Source organism: Panthera leo, chromosome D1, assembly GCF_018350215.1.
Source record: "Panthera leo isolate Ple1 chromosome D1, P.leo_Ple1_pat1.1, whole genome shotgun sequence".
Lineage (NCBI taxonomy): Eukaryota > Metazoa > Chordata > Mammalia > Carnivora > Felidae > Panthera > Panthera leo.
In genome coordinates, this window is record NC_056688.1 from 25946260 (window position 1) to 25965771 (window position 19512).

General features: G+C 36.0%; 1 protein-coding gene across 3 annotated transcripts in view; it reads right to left on the reverse strand.

The window, feature by feature from the left end:
- The window catches only part of ARHGAP32 (Rho GTPase activating protein 32), a 198658-nt gene that overhangs the window by 86067 nt on the left and 93079 nt on the right, over positions 1-19512 (reverse strand). For 2 of the 3 annotated variants that reach the window (XM_042904540.1, XM_042904539.1), the window contains 4 exons: positions 7866-8003; positions 5621-5713; positions 4158-4280; positions 2485-2562 (listed from right to left, as the gene is read on the reverse strand). In XM_042904540.1, coding sequence (XP_042760474.1) covers positions 2485-2562; positions 4158-4280; positions 5621-5713; positions 7866-8003 — 432 coding nt within the window. Of the gene's footprint in view, positions 1-2484; positions 2563-4157; positions 4281-5620; positions 5714-7865; positions 8004-19512 lie in introns of those variants that run through there. The other variant, XM_042904541.1, reaches the window with a different exon arrangement.

Genomic DNA, 19512 nt, shown 5'->3' on the forward strand with positions numbered 1-19512 from the left:
CTTAGTGCTCCTCAGGCAATGGGATGGGGCAGACGTGAATTTGAGACCCTACTCCATCGCTTACAATTAGGTATCTTGGCTGTTTATTAAGCCTCTCATATTGTTTCCCCTCCATAAAAGGAGTTAATAGCTTTGTGAAGATTAAAGAAAATATTGTGTATAAAGTGCCCAGCAATACTTTGCACATAACAGATGCTCAATACATGCCTCCCCATTCAACTTCCCCCTTCAATAAGCCATGAGGCATTCTTACAAATGGACGAGTGTTTAGGAACAGCAAGGAAGAGTGGATTGTGTGGATTATTTCCTTACAGTACTGGGCTCATTTTATAAATGAAGTTTTGACAGTGACATTTAAAAACCAGTCCTGGTTTTATAGGTGACCCCCCAAAATGCCCACAATCAACTCTCCTTTTCAAATGCATATCCTAACATGATCTAAACAGAAATGACTGCCCTTCCAAGGCTAATTAGGATGAAAAAAATTTTCAGTACTATATAAAAAACCTTTCACTATCATTTACAAATAAACCCTTTAAGTTTAAAAATCTGTTTTTATTTTAAATAATTTGTTTGGCAATAAGCTAATTTTAACAATTGTTAATTTATATACTAATTTTTAAATGAATAATCTGTTTAGGCTAGAAATTAATTTATGTGACTCTAAATAAAAGAGTTAGGAAGAGGGTGCCTGGGTGGCTCAGTCAGTGTCCGACTCATGATTTCAGTTCAGGTCATGATCTCACAGTTCATAAGTTAGAGCCCAATGTCGGGCTCTGTGCTGACAGTGCAGAGCCTGCTTGGGATTTTCTCTTTCCCTCTCTCTCTACCCCTTCCCCTACTCATGCTCTCTCTCTCCCTCTCTCTCAAAAATAAATAAACATTTATTTTTTAAAGTTAGGAATCTATACCTAGCACAAAGTCAGATCTCAATAAATATGTCACATGAAAGAAGGAGAAACCTGCTACCATTTTTACAATAATAGAATTAAAATGTTGAGAAGGACTAGAAGGATTATAAGTGGAACTTTCCAATTAAGAATAAACTAAAGTACAAAGAAAGCAAATGACTTGTCTAAGATTATAAGAAAGGTAGCCATACCAAGAAAACAATATAACTGCCATTTAAAATCCAAATTTATTTTTTTATCATCTTTTAGAGCCTAAAGTTTATATATAGCTCATTTCCATGAACATGAAAAATTGACTCCTCAATAGAAAAAAGGATACCCCAGTCTTTTATTTAGTTTTATATTTAATCAAAAGCAACAATTATGCATAGCAATTAAGATACATGACCCCAATTATTTTGTGATATAATATGGATATGATTTTTCTAGTCTTAATCATCAAATTAAATTGCCATGGATACTTTTATAATAAAGGAATCAATAAAATTAAATTTGTAAAAAAACCAATTAAAACTTAAAAATCAATATTTTTTGAGTGAAAAGTATGCATCAGGTCTGTTCTATGTACTTTACAAATTTTATCCTCACACCTTTAATCTTTACTATAATCTTATGAAACAAAAAATAGTCCTACTATCCCCATTTTACACAGTTCACGAGCTGGAGTCCTGAATCAGGCTCTGCCCTAACAGCCTGCTTGGGATTCTCTCTTTCTCCCTCTATCTCTGCTCCTCCCCTGCTTGGGCTCTCTCTCTCTTAAAATAAGAATAAATAAACCAAAAAAAAAAAAAATGTGTGAGGGGTGCCTGGGTGGCTTAGTAGGTTAAGTGTCCGACTTTGGCTCAGGTCATGATCTCACGAGGGTTCGAGCCCCTGTGCTGACAATTCAGAGCCTGGAGTCTGCTTCAGATTCCGTGTCTCCCATGCTCTCTGCCCCTCCCCGACTTGTGCTCTGTCTCTCTATGTCTCTCAAAAATAAATAAAGGTTAAAAAAAATTTTTTTTAAATACATGTGAATCCTGATTCCAAATCAATATTAAAAGCAAGGCAGAGTCAGGGGGTGCCTGGGTGACTCAGTCGGTTAAGCCAGACATCTGACTTCAGCTCAAGTCATGATCTCACGGTTTGTGAGTTCGAGCCCCACGTCGGGCTCTGTGCTGACAGCTCAGAGCCTGGAGCCTGCTTTGGATTCTGTGTCTCCCTCTCTGTCTGCCCCTCCCCTGCTCACACACTCTCTCTCTCTCTCAAAAATAAATAAACATTAAAAAAAAATTTTTTTTAAAAGCAAGGCAGAATCACAGGCCTGATAATCTAAAAGTGGTACTCAGACCTGTGATTCTGTTCCTACTATGTTCCTACTGTTTCCATTTAAAGAAGAAGGAGATAAAACAACCACAAGAGTAACTAGAAAAGGAAATCCAAGTCTAATATCATCTATATTTTTCTACCTCCGCTGACAAGGTCCACTGCCAGTACATGCTGCAAAGAGAAATAAATATTACTAAAGAATAAAGAAAAACTGTTTTGTTTTGTTTTTTGTTTTTTACTCCTTCACACCTTATTTGTTGCCTACCTGAAATCCATGCTTGCCTCTCCACCATGTGCTTAACACTTTCGGGGGCATGTCAATAACAGAAACAATGTCTCCCACCTACAAGAAAAAATTTTAAGTGAAATATTTTTAGTCAAATTTTAAACCCATTATTATGTCTAGAATTTAAATGTGAACCGTAACAAAAAGTTAAGTTCCACTCTCATTCTCTGGCTAATTATTTCTGGAAAAATGTAACACTTACTTCTGTAAAGAATTTAATAATCTTAATGATTGGTAAAGAAGAGGTAAGAAGAAAAGGTAAGTGGTTAACCTACGTGTAGTAACTTCAGAAAGTCAGACTTACAGCATAGGATTTTTGAATGTCAGGTTTCACACCATCACCACCACTTCTGTTAAAATAGTCACTACTGTTACTAAAAGTAAAAGTGATCAGATCCACCTACAAGGGATAGTTTAAAATACTCATACTTAGAACCACCATAACTTTTATTCATAGACATTTAGTGAGCATTGACCATGTGTCATGTACTGTGCTGAGTACATATCTTATTAAATCATATATCAAAGGCCTAAGATATCTACAATTACTTGGTTATTCTTAGTAAGTATAAAATTTGACAAACTAGTGAGTTTATACAAACTTTTACAAAAATTATAAATATAAAATCATAATAATAGTTCTTAATAATATATTTAATGGAAATCACATTCTTCAAATAAGTGGTGATCTCTGTGACAAAACATAGTTAAGTGCTTCACAGCAATATTACTGTGGTATACATATTGCTTTTAAGAATTTTTCTTTGTAGGGGTGCCTGGGCGGCTCAGTCAGTGAAGTGTCCAACTTCAGCTCAGGTCATGATCTCACAGTCCATGAATTCGAGCCCCATGTTGGGCTCTGTGCTGACAGCTCAGAGCCTGGAGCCTGTTTCAGATTCTGTGTCTCCCTCTCTCTCTGACCCTCTCCCACTCATACTCTGTCTCTGTCTCAAAAATAAATTTAAAAAAACATTAAAATATTTTTTAAATAAAAAAGAATTTTTCTTTGTATATTTACAACTAATTTTCACATCATGAAAGAATCAACTTCACAAAGCTGTATTTGCTCACAGGCATGGCATCTTTTAAGACATACATTCCTCTGTGTATGGAACCTAAAAATCTATACTGTGTTTCTTAAACTGAATAACTGTAAGCAGTTTTTTGTCTCTCATCATCCAGTATTAGAGGAAGAAACTTAATTCCCCTCCTTTTGCATCTGATTGCAAGCAATGTTCATTTCACTTTTCATCTGTTCTTTACCTCAATCTTTGAACAAACAATGAGAAGAAGGTATCACTGGGTATCATATTTAGGTACTAAAAACACAAAACAAAAAGATTGAGACCTGGCTTTCAAGAAGGTCATGGAGACAAACAGGAGAACAATTATGACTGAGTGTAATAAATGAAAGGTCAGATATAAGCCATGAGAACAGTTCAGAGTAACATTCAATCCAGGCTCTTTGGGGATATGTATTTGCATGGAGTAGGAAGAAGATCAAGGATGACTTCCTAGAAGAAATGGGAGACATTTAAGCTGAATTTTCAAGGATGAGTATAGTCGTTAAATAAAAACAGATGGCATCCTAGGCTGAAAGACAATAGAGTATGGGGAAAGGGCCTGAGCTGACAGAGTCTTTAGTCATTTACCTCTAAAGTCAATTCATCAGGGGCCCGAGCAGTGTACCTCTTGATAACGTGGGCAGCACCAACAGCAGGAGTGTTAATGGATGATTCCTCATGAACTAGAAGATGATTTCCCTTATTATCAATCTATGACAAAGAAAATGAACTATGAGATAAAGACAGGGGACTTGTAAAAGTTTCTCTATCTACAAAAGTGTTCAATTTGATTTAGAGAAACCATAACCCAAAGAATCTTAAAAAAAAAACAACACCTAATATTTACTGAGTACTTATTATATGCCATTGTGCTGTGCATATAACAAATGATTCAATGTAATCCTCATAAATCTAAAAGGTACTCAGCATGATTATCAACACTTAAAGATGAAGATGCTTGGGGCGCCTAGGTGGCTCAGTCCCTTAAGCAACCGACTTCGGCTCAGGTCACGATCTCGCAGTTCATGGGTTTGAGCCACCCATCAGGCTCTGTGCTGACAGCTCAGAGTCTGGAGCCTGTTTCAGATTCTGTGTCTCCCTCTCTTTGTGCCCCTACCCTGCTTGCGCTCTGTCTCTCTTTCTCTCTCTCAAAAATAAACAAACATTTAAAAAAAAACCTAAAGATGAAGATGCTAAAGCTCAAAGAGCTTATGTAATTTATGAGAAATTAAATACAGTAAAACCTTTGTTTGTGTGCATAATTCATTCTGGAAACATGCTTGTAATCCAAAGCAAATTACTTGTATATCAAAGTAATCACTTGTGTATCAAAGCAAATTTCAAGGACCACTGGCTCAGTTGTAATCACATGACATTCGGCGTCACGTACTACTCATATTGCAAGACATTGCTCCTTTAGCAGGTTAAAATACATTAGAAATGTTTGGTCGTCTTGTGAAACACTCTCAGAACAAGTTACTTGTAATCTGAGGTTTCACTGTAATTTTCCAAGATCACACAGCCAATAATAGAAAAACCAGTATCTCAGTGCAAGTTGGCCTGGTGCTAAATTCCATATTCTTTCTACTTCCCATTCTGACTTGCCAATTTCCACTGGAAGGAGAGAATAAATCTGCAAATTAAGGAGAAATACTTAACATATTTTCTGGATACTGTGTAACACTCAATACTTAAACTGGACTCTTTAAAAGGTTAATTGTCTGTCATTCATAAATAATTGAAAAATATTTTCAATTACTAAGTCAATTAAATATATATATCTTGCTAAATGTACACTTAATACATTAAACACCAAAATAAGAGGTGTCACTGCAATTCACAAGATATATTAAAATTAGTTTCCTGGATTCTCAAAGAAAGATTTGAGATAAAAAAAATACTTAGCATAAGACATATCTATCCTTCCAAAAGATGAGCATTAATTCTATTTCTTTGATTCCTGAAGCTCAATAGCTATAGAAATTAAATTAACATTAAATTTCGTAGACAATTCAAAAATAAATTTTGATAAGAAGTGAATTAGAAAATACCTCCATCCAAGTAAGGGCAGGTCCACAATTGATCTTGTTGCCAGCAATAGCTGAAAGGCGGGAGAGGTAAGCCATAAGCATCTGAGTGATGGACTAAAGAGAAAGAGAAGATTCAGTGGTAACTCCAAGTCAAGATACTGCACTCCCTGTCCAAGTAACTGGTATAAATTAGTTGTTTCTGGGGCAAAAATTCTGTAGATTTTTAGGCATTTTAATAGTTACAGAGGATTCTTCACAGAGGCTTAAGAGTTCCGTGAAGTGAAACCATCGGCACTTACATAGAAATCCCCTGTCTTGTGAAGAACTTTAACTGCTAGCTCCTCATCATCAGGGGGTCATACTATTCTATAGCTTCTAATTTTATTGCTGTCTCTATCTCATACTGAAAATGTAAAAAAATAATCACAGCAGAGACATACTTGGCTTTTCTGCCAGCTTCCCCCTGGCTACTCTGAAATTCCAAGACCTGCTGTAAGCTTCCAGGCATGCAGCTGCGGCAGGACAGCCATGTTCATATGTGATCCCACACCACGGGTCCGTGGATTGGTCCAGAAATGGGACCAAACACTAGCTGGCCTAACAAGAGTTACTGCAGGAATTAGGAATTAAGTTGAAAATATTTAATTCATTCTAGCAGCTGTCTTAAAAAAAGAGATTAAAAACCTGGGGCCTTTTAGTAGTGGCCATGTTCTGAGACAGCTTGAGAAAGAGAAATGGAACAAAGAGACAGAGATAGGAAACAGAGACAGACTTCTAGATTTTCGGTGATACAAAAGAAGCTGTGGTTTTAGAATATTCCTGAGACCCCATTCCTGTGTCAGTTCTTGCATGACTGATGATGCCTCTACTTTGTCCTACCTACTTAGTTGCCTTGGAATTAATTACAGATTTGAAATCGCTTCCCATCAGGACTTGAAAGACATCTGCACTGTTTTCAAGCTGCTATTGAGTCTACTGTCAATACAATTCTTGTTCTTTTTTTTTTTTTAAAGCATGTTTTTTTGCTCTCTGGAAGCTTTTGGTGTTCTCTGTTTTGGCTGTTGAAATTTCACTACACTGTTTATAGATGCATGTCTTTTCAGTCATTATATTTAGTACTTACTGGGCCCATGTGATCTGAAACATGGCTTTCTTTAGCTTTAGGGCATTTTCTTATATTAACTTTTAGTTACTTCCATCTCCTGTATCCTGCTAGAACTCCTAGGAGAGGGAAGTAGGAACTTCAGGATCTTTTCTCCATGATTCCCACTGTTCTCACGCAACTTTTTATCTTTCATTCCCTTCTGGGGCTGTATTATTATAAAGTTTGCTCTCCCAGCTCACTAATGCTCTCTTCATCTGTGTCCATTCTGCACACAGTCCAGCTCTTCAGGTTTGCTATAACTAAAATTAATTTAAATAAGTACATGTTCATTTCTAAGATCTCTGATTTTTTATTTTTCTAAAAATATGTTCTCATTCCATGACTATGATTGCCTCCTGTCTCTCTGAGGATAGTAACCATGCTTCTGAAAGCCCTCTGTTTGCTCTTCTCAATTATTTTATTTATTTGGCTTTTACGATTAAGATTTCTAGTTGATCTGTCTTCTTCAATCCTCCTGTACCTGTTTGTATGCAGTATTTGCTCACCCCCATAAATCTTATCCTATCTTCTTTCAAAGATTCCTCACATCATGATCTCATGGTTGTGAGACCGAGCCCTGCGTCAGGCTCTGTGCTAGGCATGGAGCCTGCTTAGGATTCTCTCTCTCCCTTTCCCTCCCTCTCAAAAAAATAAAAAATAAAGAAGATTCCTCATAATTTTGATGGTTTTTATATTCTGATGTTATAAAGAATCTTTTCCCATTTAATTTTTTTAAAATCTTTTATATTTTTACTAGAAATTTGACAGGAGTAAAGATAAGGGCACAGATATGGCATGCCATCATAAGCTATGCCTTTCTTTAATTATTAGTGAGGTCAACATTTTTCCATGTTTTTGCCTCCATATTTTATATTCTCTTTGAAGAATGGTCTCATATATGTAGCCCATTATATATTATGAATCTTTTTAATAAAATTACACACCAAACCTACTTTAATTCTAAACGTTCTACATAGCACTATAACTTTTTCAGTTATGAAATAATTAAATAATCCCAAGAATCATCCTGAGTGTTCGATATAAGCTTTTATTTAGTATACAGGCAACACTTTCTGCTAATTTATATACAGCAATTAAGGCTGCAAAGAACTAAATGCTTACCTCTGGACTATCCTTCAGAGCATCAGAACGGGGAAGCTCTGAGAGTTGGGAGAATCGTCGGTCATAAATACATAAATGAAGATGTTTATCAAGTACCCGAAAATCTTCATAACTTCTTTTAACAATCCAACTTTTACCCTATGGGTAAGAAAAAAAAGATACTTATAATCTGCCTCTTAGAAAATGCTTATGAATCAGGCCTTATTCTATAATGGCATTATGAGATTTTATATTTTCTAGTGAAAAACTTCTATCAACTTGTTAGTAAATAGGTAAATACTCAAACTCCAAAACAATCTAATGAGTTACACTACACCAAAAGGTCAATAATGAAAATAAGATAAAACTCTCCACTCTCTCTACTGCTCATCAAAGTCCACTGGCTCTCTGGGAGCAGTAACTGCTACATGGTAAGACAGCATGTGGCCTTAAATCCACAAAAAGAATCATAAAATAATTTGGGGTGGGAGAATATAATCAAAAATTAAAGAAAAATAAAACGAAGTTATTGATAGGTATCATCAACATTTTCTATGACTAAGACTGGAAAATCAAAACCACTAAAGTCCTCATCAATACACATTCAATATACAAATATTATCTAGAACTCATTATCCTTCCCAACATCTCAGGCTTTCTTCCTTGCCTTGCCCAATCTCACAAGCTCATCAAAAATGAAAATCTGGGGTGCCTGGTTGGCTCAGTAGGTTGAACATCCAACTCTTTATTTCGACTCAAGTCATGATCCCAGGGGTGTGAAATCGAGCTCCACATCGGGCTCCGTGCTGAGCATGGAACCTGCTCTCTCTGACTTCCTCTTTCTCTCAATCTTTCCCTCTGCCTCTCTCCCCCATTTGCTCTCACTCTCTAAAATAAATAAAAAAAAAAAAAAAAACACAATGAAAATCTACTCCCAGAGCTTATTTATTATTACATTCTACCTCCTAATTTTCTCTTGACTCTATCACTTCCCCTAGCCCAAGCTTTAGTAGGGATGAATATCATTTCTTACCGAGAATACTGCTAATTGTCCTCACCTTTGATCTCCCCTGCTCCCCTTCCCACCACTACAAAATACAAAGCTTATCAGGTGACACTATCAAAAATCCATCGAGAGTTCCCATGAGTCAGCACTGCTGCAGAGCATTTAGTCTTGCAATTTTATCTAATTTTATACAGAGGCTCTCATCTCATAAAATTCTAGAAGGACTGCAAGAAAGGCCTGAGAGCAACCATCTCAGAACTGAAGAAACACTTTTAGTGGAAGTCTTCTCCATGTGCCCCAGCCAAATGGGGCAGAGGCAGAATGCACCACTTCATAAGGCAGAGATGTGAATTCTACACAGAGGTATATTAAAACTAACATGATCAGGAGCGCCTAGGTGGCTCAGTCAGTTGAACATCCGACTTTGGCTCAGGTCATGATCTCACAGCTCATGAGTTCGAGCCCCGCATCAGGCTCTGTGCTGACAGCTCAGAGCCTGGAGCCTGCTTCGGATTCTGTGCCTCCCCCTCTCTCTGCCCCAACCCACTCGCATTCTGTCTCTTTCTCTCTCAAAAATAAATGCTAAAAAAATTTTTTTAAATAAAACTAACATGATCAACTTGCATAATCCTACTCTGGACTGAAATTCTCTATCACGTAGATGGAGAACAATACCAACTCCCTGTCTGAGAGGGTTTTTAGAATGAATTAAGACAATAACACATGGCAGAGCCTTTTAAAGAAAAGTGTCCTGGTCACTATTCTAAGAAATGCTAGTTCCATGAGTCTGAAATGGGATCCAGTTAATTCTGATGATCAGCCTGAACTGGGAACCACTGATCCATAGGATAAAGTCCAAACATATTTGCATATATCATGGCTTTCATCATCTAGGTTCTGTCTGAATTTATACTCTGATCTCAGTCATTACTCCTCCATGCCCTTTCTCTGCCTCCAGTTATGCTCAATTACTTACATTTATTCAGTTTATGAGACATTTGTTCCCTTTCTTGCCTCCATGATCTTTAACTGCTGCTTCTTTGGCTATGGAAAGTCACTCTTTTACTCTTTGCTGAAGTAAGCTCCTTTGTTTCCTCAGTTCTAACACTGCCTTCTAACCCAAATATTTCCTAAATAACCATAGGGAGTTAAATACTTGATCCTTTGGGATGGCAAAAATAAAAACTAAAAACAAACAAAGGCAGAAATAAAAGGAAAAACTTAGCATACAGTTGCAATTATTTTCTCTTTCATACACACATTTTTTAAAACTATGCAACACTTCAAATACCAGAAAAGTAAACAAAATAATTTATCACATACTCATGTCTCTATCACAGAGATTAAACAGATGTTGACTTTTTTGTTTCAAAGCTCTGGATGTTATTTTAAAGAACCAATTATTATAGATACAAAGCACCATTCTTTGTATCCCTTCTAAAAGTAAAGACAGGAGTTGATGTGTATTGTTATCATGCATAAATGCATTTTATACCTTTACCATATATGCATGTATACAGTACATTGTCCAAAACAAGTAATAAGATTTTACTTCGTTCTCTATGAACCTAATCACAAATTAAGTAATTTGCTTAAAGCCTCACATATGTGAGAGAACAGAAATTAAAACACACGTCAAAAAAAATAAATTTTCATCTGAACAAGGTTTTACGTCCATCATCCATAGTATTTTAAATTTATCCATTCTATCTTCTGATTTGGATTAGGCCTAAAGTGTGTGTGTGTGTGTGTGTGTGTGTGTGTGTGTGTGTGTGTGTGTGTTTTAAATGTATATGAGGAGGGCACCTGGGTAGCTCAGTCAGTTATGCGACCAAATTTGGCTCAGGTCATGATCTAGTGGTTTGAGTTCGAGCCCCACATAGGGCTCTCCACTGTCAGTACAGATCCCTCTATGGAGGCACTGTCTCCCTTTCTCTGCCCCTCTCTCACTTGTGTTCACTTGCATGCACATGCTTTCTCTCTCGCTCTCTCAAAAATAAACATTAAAAAAATGTATATGGAGGTGCCTGGGTGGCTCAGTCGGTTGAGGGTCCAACTTCGGCTCAGATCATGATCTCATGGTTTGTGAGTTCCAGCCCCACATTGGGCTTGCTGCTGTCAGAATAGAGACTGCTTCCGATCTTCTGTCCCCCTCTTCCTCTGTCCCTCCCTGCTCATGCTCACTCTTTCTCACTCCCTCCCCAAAATAAATAAAAACATCTAAAAAATAAAATAAAATAAAAATGTATATGAATACTTTAGGTACAGCACAACAAGGTCTAATTCGCCCAAGTGACCACACCTTATTTACATTACCTGCATAGATCCTAAAAATATATATCTGAAATAAAGAAATAGCTAAAAACTTGATTATAGGATCAGAATGTCCTAATTGTGAATCCTGGCTGTTTAAGAACTAAATGATGTAAATTAATGTAAAATGATTAGTAGAGTATCAGTTAACAGAAATGGCTCAGTACACGCTGGCTATTACTATTCTTTACTGATTTAGAGAACTTGTTCTCAGTCAAACACTTAGAATTAGAAAACAGAGTTTCCAAACAAAACCCCATGGTATTTAGCAGAACAAATGACTGGTCACCAAAAGCTCAGCAACTCAAAGGAAAAAGAACATTTTTACTGATGACTTTCAAGTACATCAGATTTTCAACTAGAGAAGTTAATCCATCTTTAGAGGTCAAAGGTTGTTTTCCATACTGGCTGAATTTCCAGCTTTAATATTGGAAAGTAAATCTTAAATTTAATATCATTATTTGAAGATAACCTATAGATCCGGTGACATTTTGTTTTTGTTTTGTTTTCCTGCTTTCTTTTAGAAAAAAATGTAACATCAGGATTTCAAGTCACTAGTACAAAGGCCAAGCAATCAATCAGGATCAACTTTAAACATGCGTATAGTCATCCCACTGTCTGGGAAGGAGAGAAATAAGCTGACAACTTGGTACTTTCACATCTATTACTCCTTTCGAGCCAACAGACTGTGGGAAGTGGTCAATATAAAGAAAATGTAGTCCTGCATTTGTTGTTACCTGGTGCTTTTAGAATAGAAATTGGCTCTGCTTTTAATCCCGTTTTCATTAAGCATTTCTCACTAAATGAAGAATATTCTGACATAATTGTAAGGTATTAGGGACTGAGTATCTGCATCTCCCCAAAATTCGTATGTGGAAACCAAAGCCTCTAATATGATGGCATTAGGAAATGGAGCCTTTGGGAAATAATTAGATGAGATGAGGTCATGAGGGTGGAACCCTCATGAATGAGATTAGTGCCCTTACAGGAGCCCTAAGAGAGCTTGCTTCTCCTTCTCTATGCTCTGCTACATGAAGTTATAAGAAGCTAGCTGTTTGCAGTCTGAGAAACGGCTCTCACCAGAACTTTGCCATTCTGACCTCCTGATCTCAGACTTCCAGCTTCCAGAACTGTTGGAAATAAATTTGTATTGTTTATAAGGTACCCAGTTTATGGTACTTTGTGAAAGCACCCCAAACTAAGACATAAGGTAACATTTGGCCCTTGGCATATCACTTTCCCCTTGGCATACAAAACAGATTTCTAGATCAACATGACTGTGAAACACAGAAGGAAGAGAGAAGAAAGAAAACAATGAGGAAAGCAGTAGTCAGTAATGCAGGATTTAAATTTAAACTACTATGGGCTACCTTAGGTGGTAGACCTTAGGTAACTTCTAAACCTCAGTTTACTCATCTATAAAATGGGGAAGTTAACAGTACCTGGAAGTCGAAAGATTAAATGAAATAATGCATGTGAGTTACTGAGCACACTGCCTGCCAATCATTCATTGAACATTCTTATCACTACTGATATTTTTGTCACTGGTATAGCGGTCTGGCCCAGAAATACCTTCTGAATGTTCTATTAGTCATATACTTGTCATGCATGGGGTATAACAGACAAATAGTTTGGTTGAAACTGTTAACATGCACGGACAATATTAACGATACATTCACTAACCTAGACTGATTTTGGAAAAGCTGTTAAATCGTGCAAATTGATAGAATTGGGAAGTTCCCAGGTTAAAAGCTCAATAATTGAAAACAAGATTGTGTATGTGCTGCTGAAGCGAGCACAAAAAACAGGATGTAATAATTGTATCTAAGTCTATGCTCCAATTTCTTATACTTCTTTAGAATAAATTCCTGGGTCGCCTGGGTGGCTCAGTGGGTTGAGTGTCCGACTTCAGCTCAGGTCATGATCTCATGGCTACTGAGTTTGAGTCCCATCTTGGGATCTGTGTTGACAGCTCTCGGTGCCTGCTTTGGATTCTGCCCCTCACCGTTCATGCTCTCTCTCTCTCTCTTGCTCTCAAAAAGAAACATTAAAATTCTTTTAGAAGAATAAATTCCTAAAAATTGTGACATCATCTAAACCTAACTGCAGAGTATACTGAATCTCTCTGCACTATTTTTGCAAATTTTTATAAGACTAAATTTATTTTTAATTTAAAAAGTTAAAATACACACACAATTTCTAAAAATGGAAAGATTGTACCAATTTTTACTGTTTGTGCCTATTTTACTGCATCTACACTAATATTTATTTATAAAAGCACTTTAATTTTCCAAAAGGTGAAAATGATATCTTTATTCTTTTAGGAATTATCTATTTACATCTTTGACAATTTTTCTACTAAAATATATTGTATACTCCTATAATTATTGCTTATCAAACTTATCAAACCCTATTACACTGAATGTCTAGCCAAAGTATTTCATTTAACTATTAGCCCTTTGAAAGCTTAACACTTTTACTCAAATAGCTTGTTAGTCAAGAAATTTCCTTGGTCTCTCAAAAAATTAAAAATAGAACTACCCTGTAACCCAGCAATTTCACTACTAGGTATTTTTCCAAAGGATACAAAAATGCTGATTCAAAGGAGCACATGCACCCCAATATTTACAGCAGCACTATCAACAATAGCCAAATTATAGGAAGAGCCCAAATGTCCATCAACTGATGAATGGATAAAGAAGATGTGATACACACACACACACACACACACACACACACACACACAGGAATATTACTCGGTGATCAAAAAGAATGAAATCGTGCCAGGTGCCAACAATGTGGATGGAACTAGAGGGTATTATGCTAAACAAAGTAAGTCAGTCAGAGAAAGACAAATATCACATCACTTTATTCATATGTGGAATTTGAGAAACTCAACAGATGAACATAGGGGAGAGGAAGGAAAAATTAGATAAAAAGAGAAAGGAAGGCAAACCATAAGAGATTCTTAAATACAGAGAGCATACTGAGGGTTGCTGGATGCATTTCGGGTGGGGGGATGGACTACATGGGTGATAGGCATTGGGGAGGGCATCTGTTGGGATGAGCACTGGGGTGTTGTATGTGGGTGATGGGTCACTGGATTCTACTGAAATCATTATTGTACTGTATGTTAACTGACTTGGATTTAAATAAAACTTAAAATTTTTTTTAAAAAGGAAAGAAATTTCCTTGAATGCATTCTGAAGTGATATATTAAGTGGCTTAATACACTAAAATACTAATTTTTTTGTTTAAAAAAAGTGGAAAAGAAGTTAGTAGGTCCTTCTTACTTAAGACTTCTTCCTATAGAAGTATAGTAAAACCTTGGTTTGTGAGCAGAATTCATTCCAGAAACATGCTTGTAATCCAAAGCACTTGCACATCAAAGAGAATTTCAAGAACCACTGACTCAGTTTGATCATGTGACATCTGGCATCATGTACTACTCGTATTGCAAGAAACTGCTTGTTTATCAAATTAAAATTTATTAGAAACGTTTGTTCGTCTTTCAGAACACTTGCAGAACAAGTTACTCACAATCCAAGGTTTTATGTATTTAAAATATATTTTTTAAAGAGGCATTTAAAAATACATTGTTTTGTGTCTTACATTTGGTAGTTGCAGGAGATTTTTAGACAATTATTTTATACTGTTTACCTAGATGATCATGTCATCTGTGTACAAAGGCTGTTTAATTTCTTCCTTTCCCATTTGTATATCTTTTATTTCCTTTTCTTGCCTTAATGGCATTAGCTAGGAATTCCAGCACAGTGTTGAAAAGCAGTGGAAAGAGGGGACGTCCTTACCTTGTTCCTGATCTTATTTACAGAATGAGTTTCTCACTATTACAGTTATAGATTTTTTATAGATACTCTTTATCAAGTTGAGGACATTTCCCACTAATCTTAGTTTACTGAGAATTTTTAATCATGAATGATCAAATTTAATGACCAAAATAGCAGAATACAAAGTTAATATAAAAAAGCCAATTGCTTTCCAATGTACCAACAATGATTAAGTTCAATTTGAAGTTAAAAGCACAATAGTATTTATATCAGCACACCCCCCCAAAAAAAGAAAGAATTAAATACAAATCTAAAAAAACATGGGGGTGCCTGGGTGCCTCAGTCAGTTGAGCGTCCAACTTCAGCTCAGGTCATGACTTCATGGTTCATGAATTCAAGCCCCGCATCAGGCTCTGTGCTGACAACTCAGAGCCTAGAGCCTGCGTCAGATACCGTGTCTCCCTCTCTCTCTGTCTCTCCCCCACTCAAAAGTCTCTCTCTCTCTCTCTCTCTCTCTCTCTCTGAAAAATAAACATTAAAAGAATTTTTTTAACTATGTACAAGATCTGTATGAGGAAACCTACAATATTCTGGTAAAGGTAAACAACTAAAAAAATTTGAGAGATATACCATGTTCCTGGATAGAAGGGTCAATATATGGTCAAGGTATCAGTTCTTCCAAACTTAATCTATAGATTCACAATGCTATGCCAATCAAAACCAAAGCAAGTTTTTTTTTTTTATTTTAAAGTTTATAGAGAGAGGTAAAAGATTAGAACAGCTAACACAACATTAAAGGAGAAGAACAAAGTTGGGAGACTGACACCAAGTGACTTAAAGACATACCATAAAGCTATAATCATCAATACAGTGTGGTATTGGCAAAAAAAAAAAAAAAAAAAAATTAACAAATACATCAATGAAACAGAACAGAGAGCCCAGAAATAGACCCACATAAATACTGTCAATTGATCTTTGACAAAAGAGAAAAGTCAACACAGTGGATTTAAAAAAAAAATTCTTTTCAACAAATAGTGCTGGAAGAATTGGCAAAATCCACAGTCAAAAATATAAATCTAAATACAGACCTTACAGCTTTCAAAAAATTACTCAAAATGGATCACAGACCTTAATGTAAAATGCAAAATGATAAAACTCATAGAAGGTAACATAGGAGAAAATACAAATGCTCTTGGGTTTGGTGATAAACTTTTTTAGATACATTAGAGTCACAATCCATGAAAGAACTGATGAGCTGGACTTCACTGAAATTAAAATTTTCTGCTGTGTCAAGACACTATCAATAAAATGAAAAGACAAGTAATAGACTTGGGTGAAAATACTGGCAAAAGATTTATTTGACAAAAGACTGTTATCCAAAATGTACAAAGAACTCTTAAAAATCAACAATAAGAAAACAAACAGCTGATTTAAAAAGTCCAAAGACCTAAGCAGACACCTCACCAAAAAGATATGCAAATAATAGATAAGTATATGAAAAAATGCTCCACACAATACGTCATCAAGGAAATGCAAATTAAAACGAGATAACACCACACACCTATTAAAATGGCAAAAACCCAGAACTAAATGCTGACAAAGATGTGAATAGGAAATGTCTTCCATTGCTAGTAGGAATACAAAATGGTAAACACACTTTGGAAGACAACTTGTCAGTTTCTTATAAAACTAAAGATACCTTACCACAGGTTCCAGCAATTAGACTCCTTGGTGTTCATCCAAATGAGCTAAAAAGTTATGTCCACACAAAAGCCTGTACATGCATGTTCACAGCAGCTTTATTTATAAATGCTGAAACTTAGGGGTGCCTGGGTGGCTCAGTCGGTTAAGGGTACCACTTTGGCTCACATCATCATCTCATGATTTGTGAGTTTGGGCCCTGCATCAAGCTCTGTGCTGAGCTCAGAACCTGGAGCCTGCTTCAGATTCTGTGTCTCCCTCTCTCTCTGCCCCTCTCCTGCTTGTGCTCTGTGTCTGTCTCTCAAAAAAAAAAAATTGTTTTTAAATGCTGAAACTTGGAAGCAATCAAGATATCCTTCAGCTGGTGAATGTATATATAAACTGTGATACATCCAGAAAATTCAGTATTAATCAGCACTAAAAAAAAAAAAAAATAAAAATAAGAAAGAAACTATCGAGCCATTAGAAGACATGGAGAAAATTTAAATGCATACTACTAAGTGAAAGAAGCCAAGCTGAAAAGTCTATGTACTGTATAACTCCAACTATATGACATTTTGAAAAAGGCAAAACTACAGAGACAGTAAAAATATCTGTGGTTGCCACTGGTTAGGGAGAAGTAAGAAATAGAGCACAGAATTTTTAGGGCAGTGAAATAATTTTGTATGATACCTTAATGGTGGGTACATATAATTATAAATTTGTCCAAACCCACAGAACATACAACACCATGACTGAACCCTTGCTGACAAAGCTATGTCAGTGTAGGTTCATCACTGTCACAAAGACATCTATCGTGGAGTCGGGCATGTGTGGGGATAAAACATATGCAGGAACCTCATACTTTCTACTCAAGTTTGCTGTGAACCTAAAACTAATCTAAAAAATCAACTATATTAACTGTTAAAAATAAATCGTGTTTTCTTCCATCCAAACAGTCTTACTAAAGGAAATAAATATCAACCAACCACATAAATGCAAATGAGCCTAAAAATGGTGAGGGACTGGATTTCAAAATTCATTTCCTCATATATCAGTGAACTGATTTCTTTCAATTTTTTTAAAAATGTTCTTGTGCCAGCAAAAAATCTGTCCTTTTATACAGAATGTCATTCACCAAATGAAAATCTTAATTTGCAAATCATCTGAAACTTAGATTCAGTGAGAAAATTCTAAAAATAGTAAAATACCTACCATTCTGGCAGAAATTCATCCAATTTCTAAAAGTAAATAAAGTACAACTGACCCTTGAACAACATGAGAAGGGGCACTGATTCCCCTTCACAGTCGAAAATCCACATATAAGTTTGCTTCTCCAAAACATAACTGCTAATAGCTTACTCTTGACTGGAAACCTTGCCAATAATATAAACAGGCAACAAACATATTTTTATGCTATATTATGTACTATTCTTACGATAAAGTAAGATAGAGAAAAAATGTATTATTAAGAGAATCATAAAGAAGAGAAATACATTTACAGTAATGTACTCTATTTAGCGAAAAACATCTATGTATAAGTGGAACCATTCTATTCAAACCAATGTTGATGTTCAAGGTTCAACTACAAAGGATCAGAATAACTTAGAAATTCACTTCTTTTATAAATATATCAACACAAAAACAATACAAAAACTCCTTATGGGGCACCTGGGTGGCTCAGCTGATTAAGCATCCGACTCTTGATTTCAGCTCAGGTTTGTGGGTTCAAGCCCCGTGTTGGGCTTAGGATTCTCTCTCTCTCTCTCTCTGCCCCTCTCCCACTCATATTCACTCTCTCTCTCTCTTTCTCTCTCTCTCTCCCTCTTCCTCTCTCTCCCTCACTGTCTAAAATAAATAAAAACTTTTAAAAAATAAAATAAAAGTAAAGAACAGAAAAGAAATAAAAATGGAATGAAAGCTAGCATAACCAGAACACAGGAATGGGCACACTGTCATGAGATGATACGAAAGAGGTAGCAAGGTCCTGGTCAGGTGGGGCCCTCACAGTCCTTGATTAGCAGTTTGGGCTCAGTTTTAAACACAGTGAAAATCTATTGGAGTGTTAACCACGAAGGCAACATGTTTCAAATTACATTTTACATCACTCCAGCAGTTAAATGCTAGATGCAATTTGATGCAAATACAAATGCTAATCACAACATCCCAACAAGATAAAGCTTGGTAATAACAGAGTTGGTAAAAGACAAATTCTAGATACATTTACTGTTCTTTCGGAGAACAGTCCTCACCCATGTCCTTGGAAATTCCTTTACCATGGGAAAGTTAACTGAAAAAGAATGAACAAATTCTCTCTTTAATGGTATGATGAATTTCAGTGAAAAGAGAATGACCTGATTTAAATCTCAGCTGGGCCTTATCCTAGATATAGAAATTTACATAAGTTACTTAAACCTCTCAGCAATCTTTACTCACCTATAAAATGAAAATAGTAACATCTACATTTCACAGAAGAGTTACAGGTTTGGATGTTTACAATCTCTACACGTTTTGTTCATACACAGATGCTCTACAAATGTGAATAGTCAACCCCACCCCTTAGTAACAGCATTTTTTAAAAGGACTAAGTGGAGGAGATACTTAATACCAAGGAATGCATTTCTGATGGTGGAATTTCAAGCAGGGTAGCAGGAGATATTTTGAGGCAGGAAAGCATTCCCCTAAAACCAACTGTTTACCCCACCTACCAGGACATAAAGGAGCCTTCAGAGTATTATAAATATTTATGAAAAAGTTGATCCTCAGAAAAAATAAAGTATTATATACTGATGAATTCTCGTTAAAATACAAAGGCGGTTAATATACTCCAAATACAATGAAATGATTGATTTTAATTGGTCTAAAGCTTACAATCAAACAA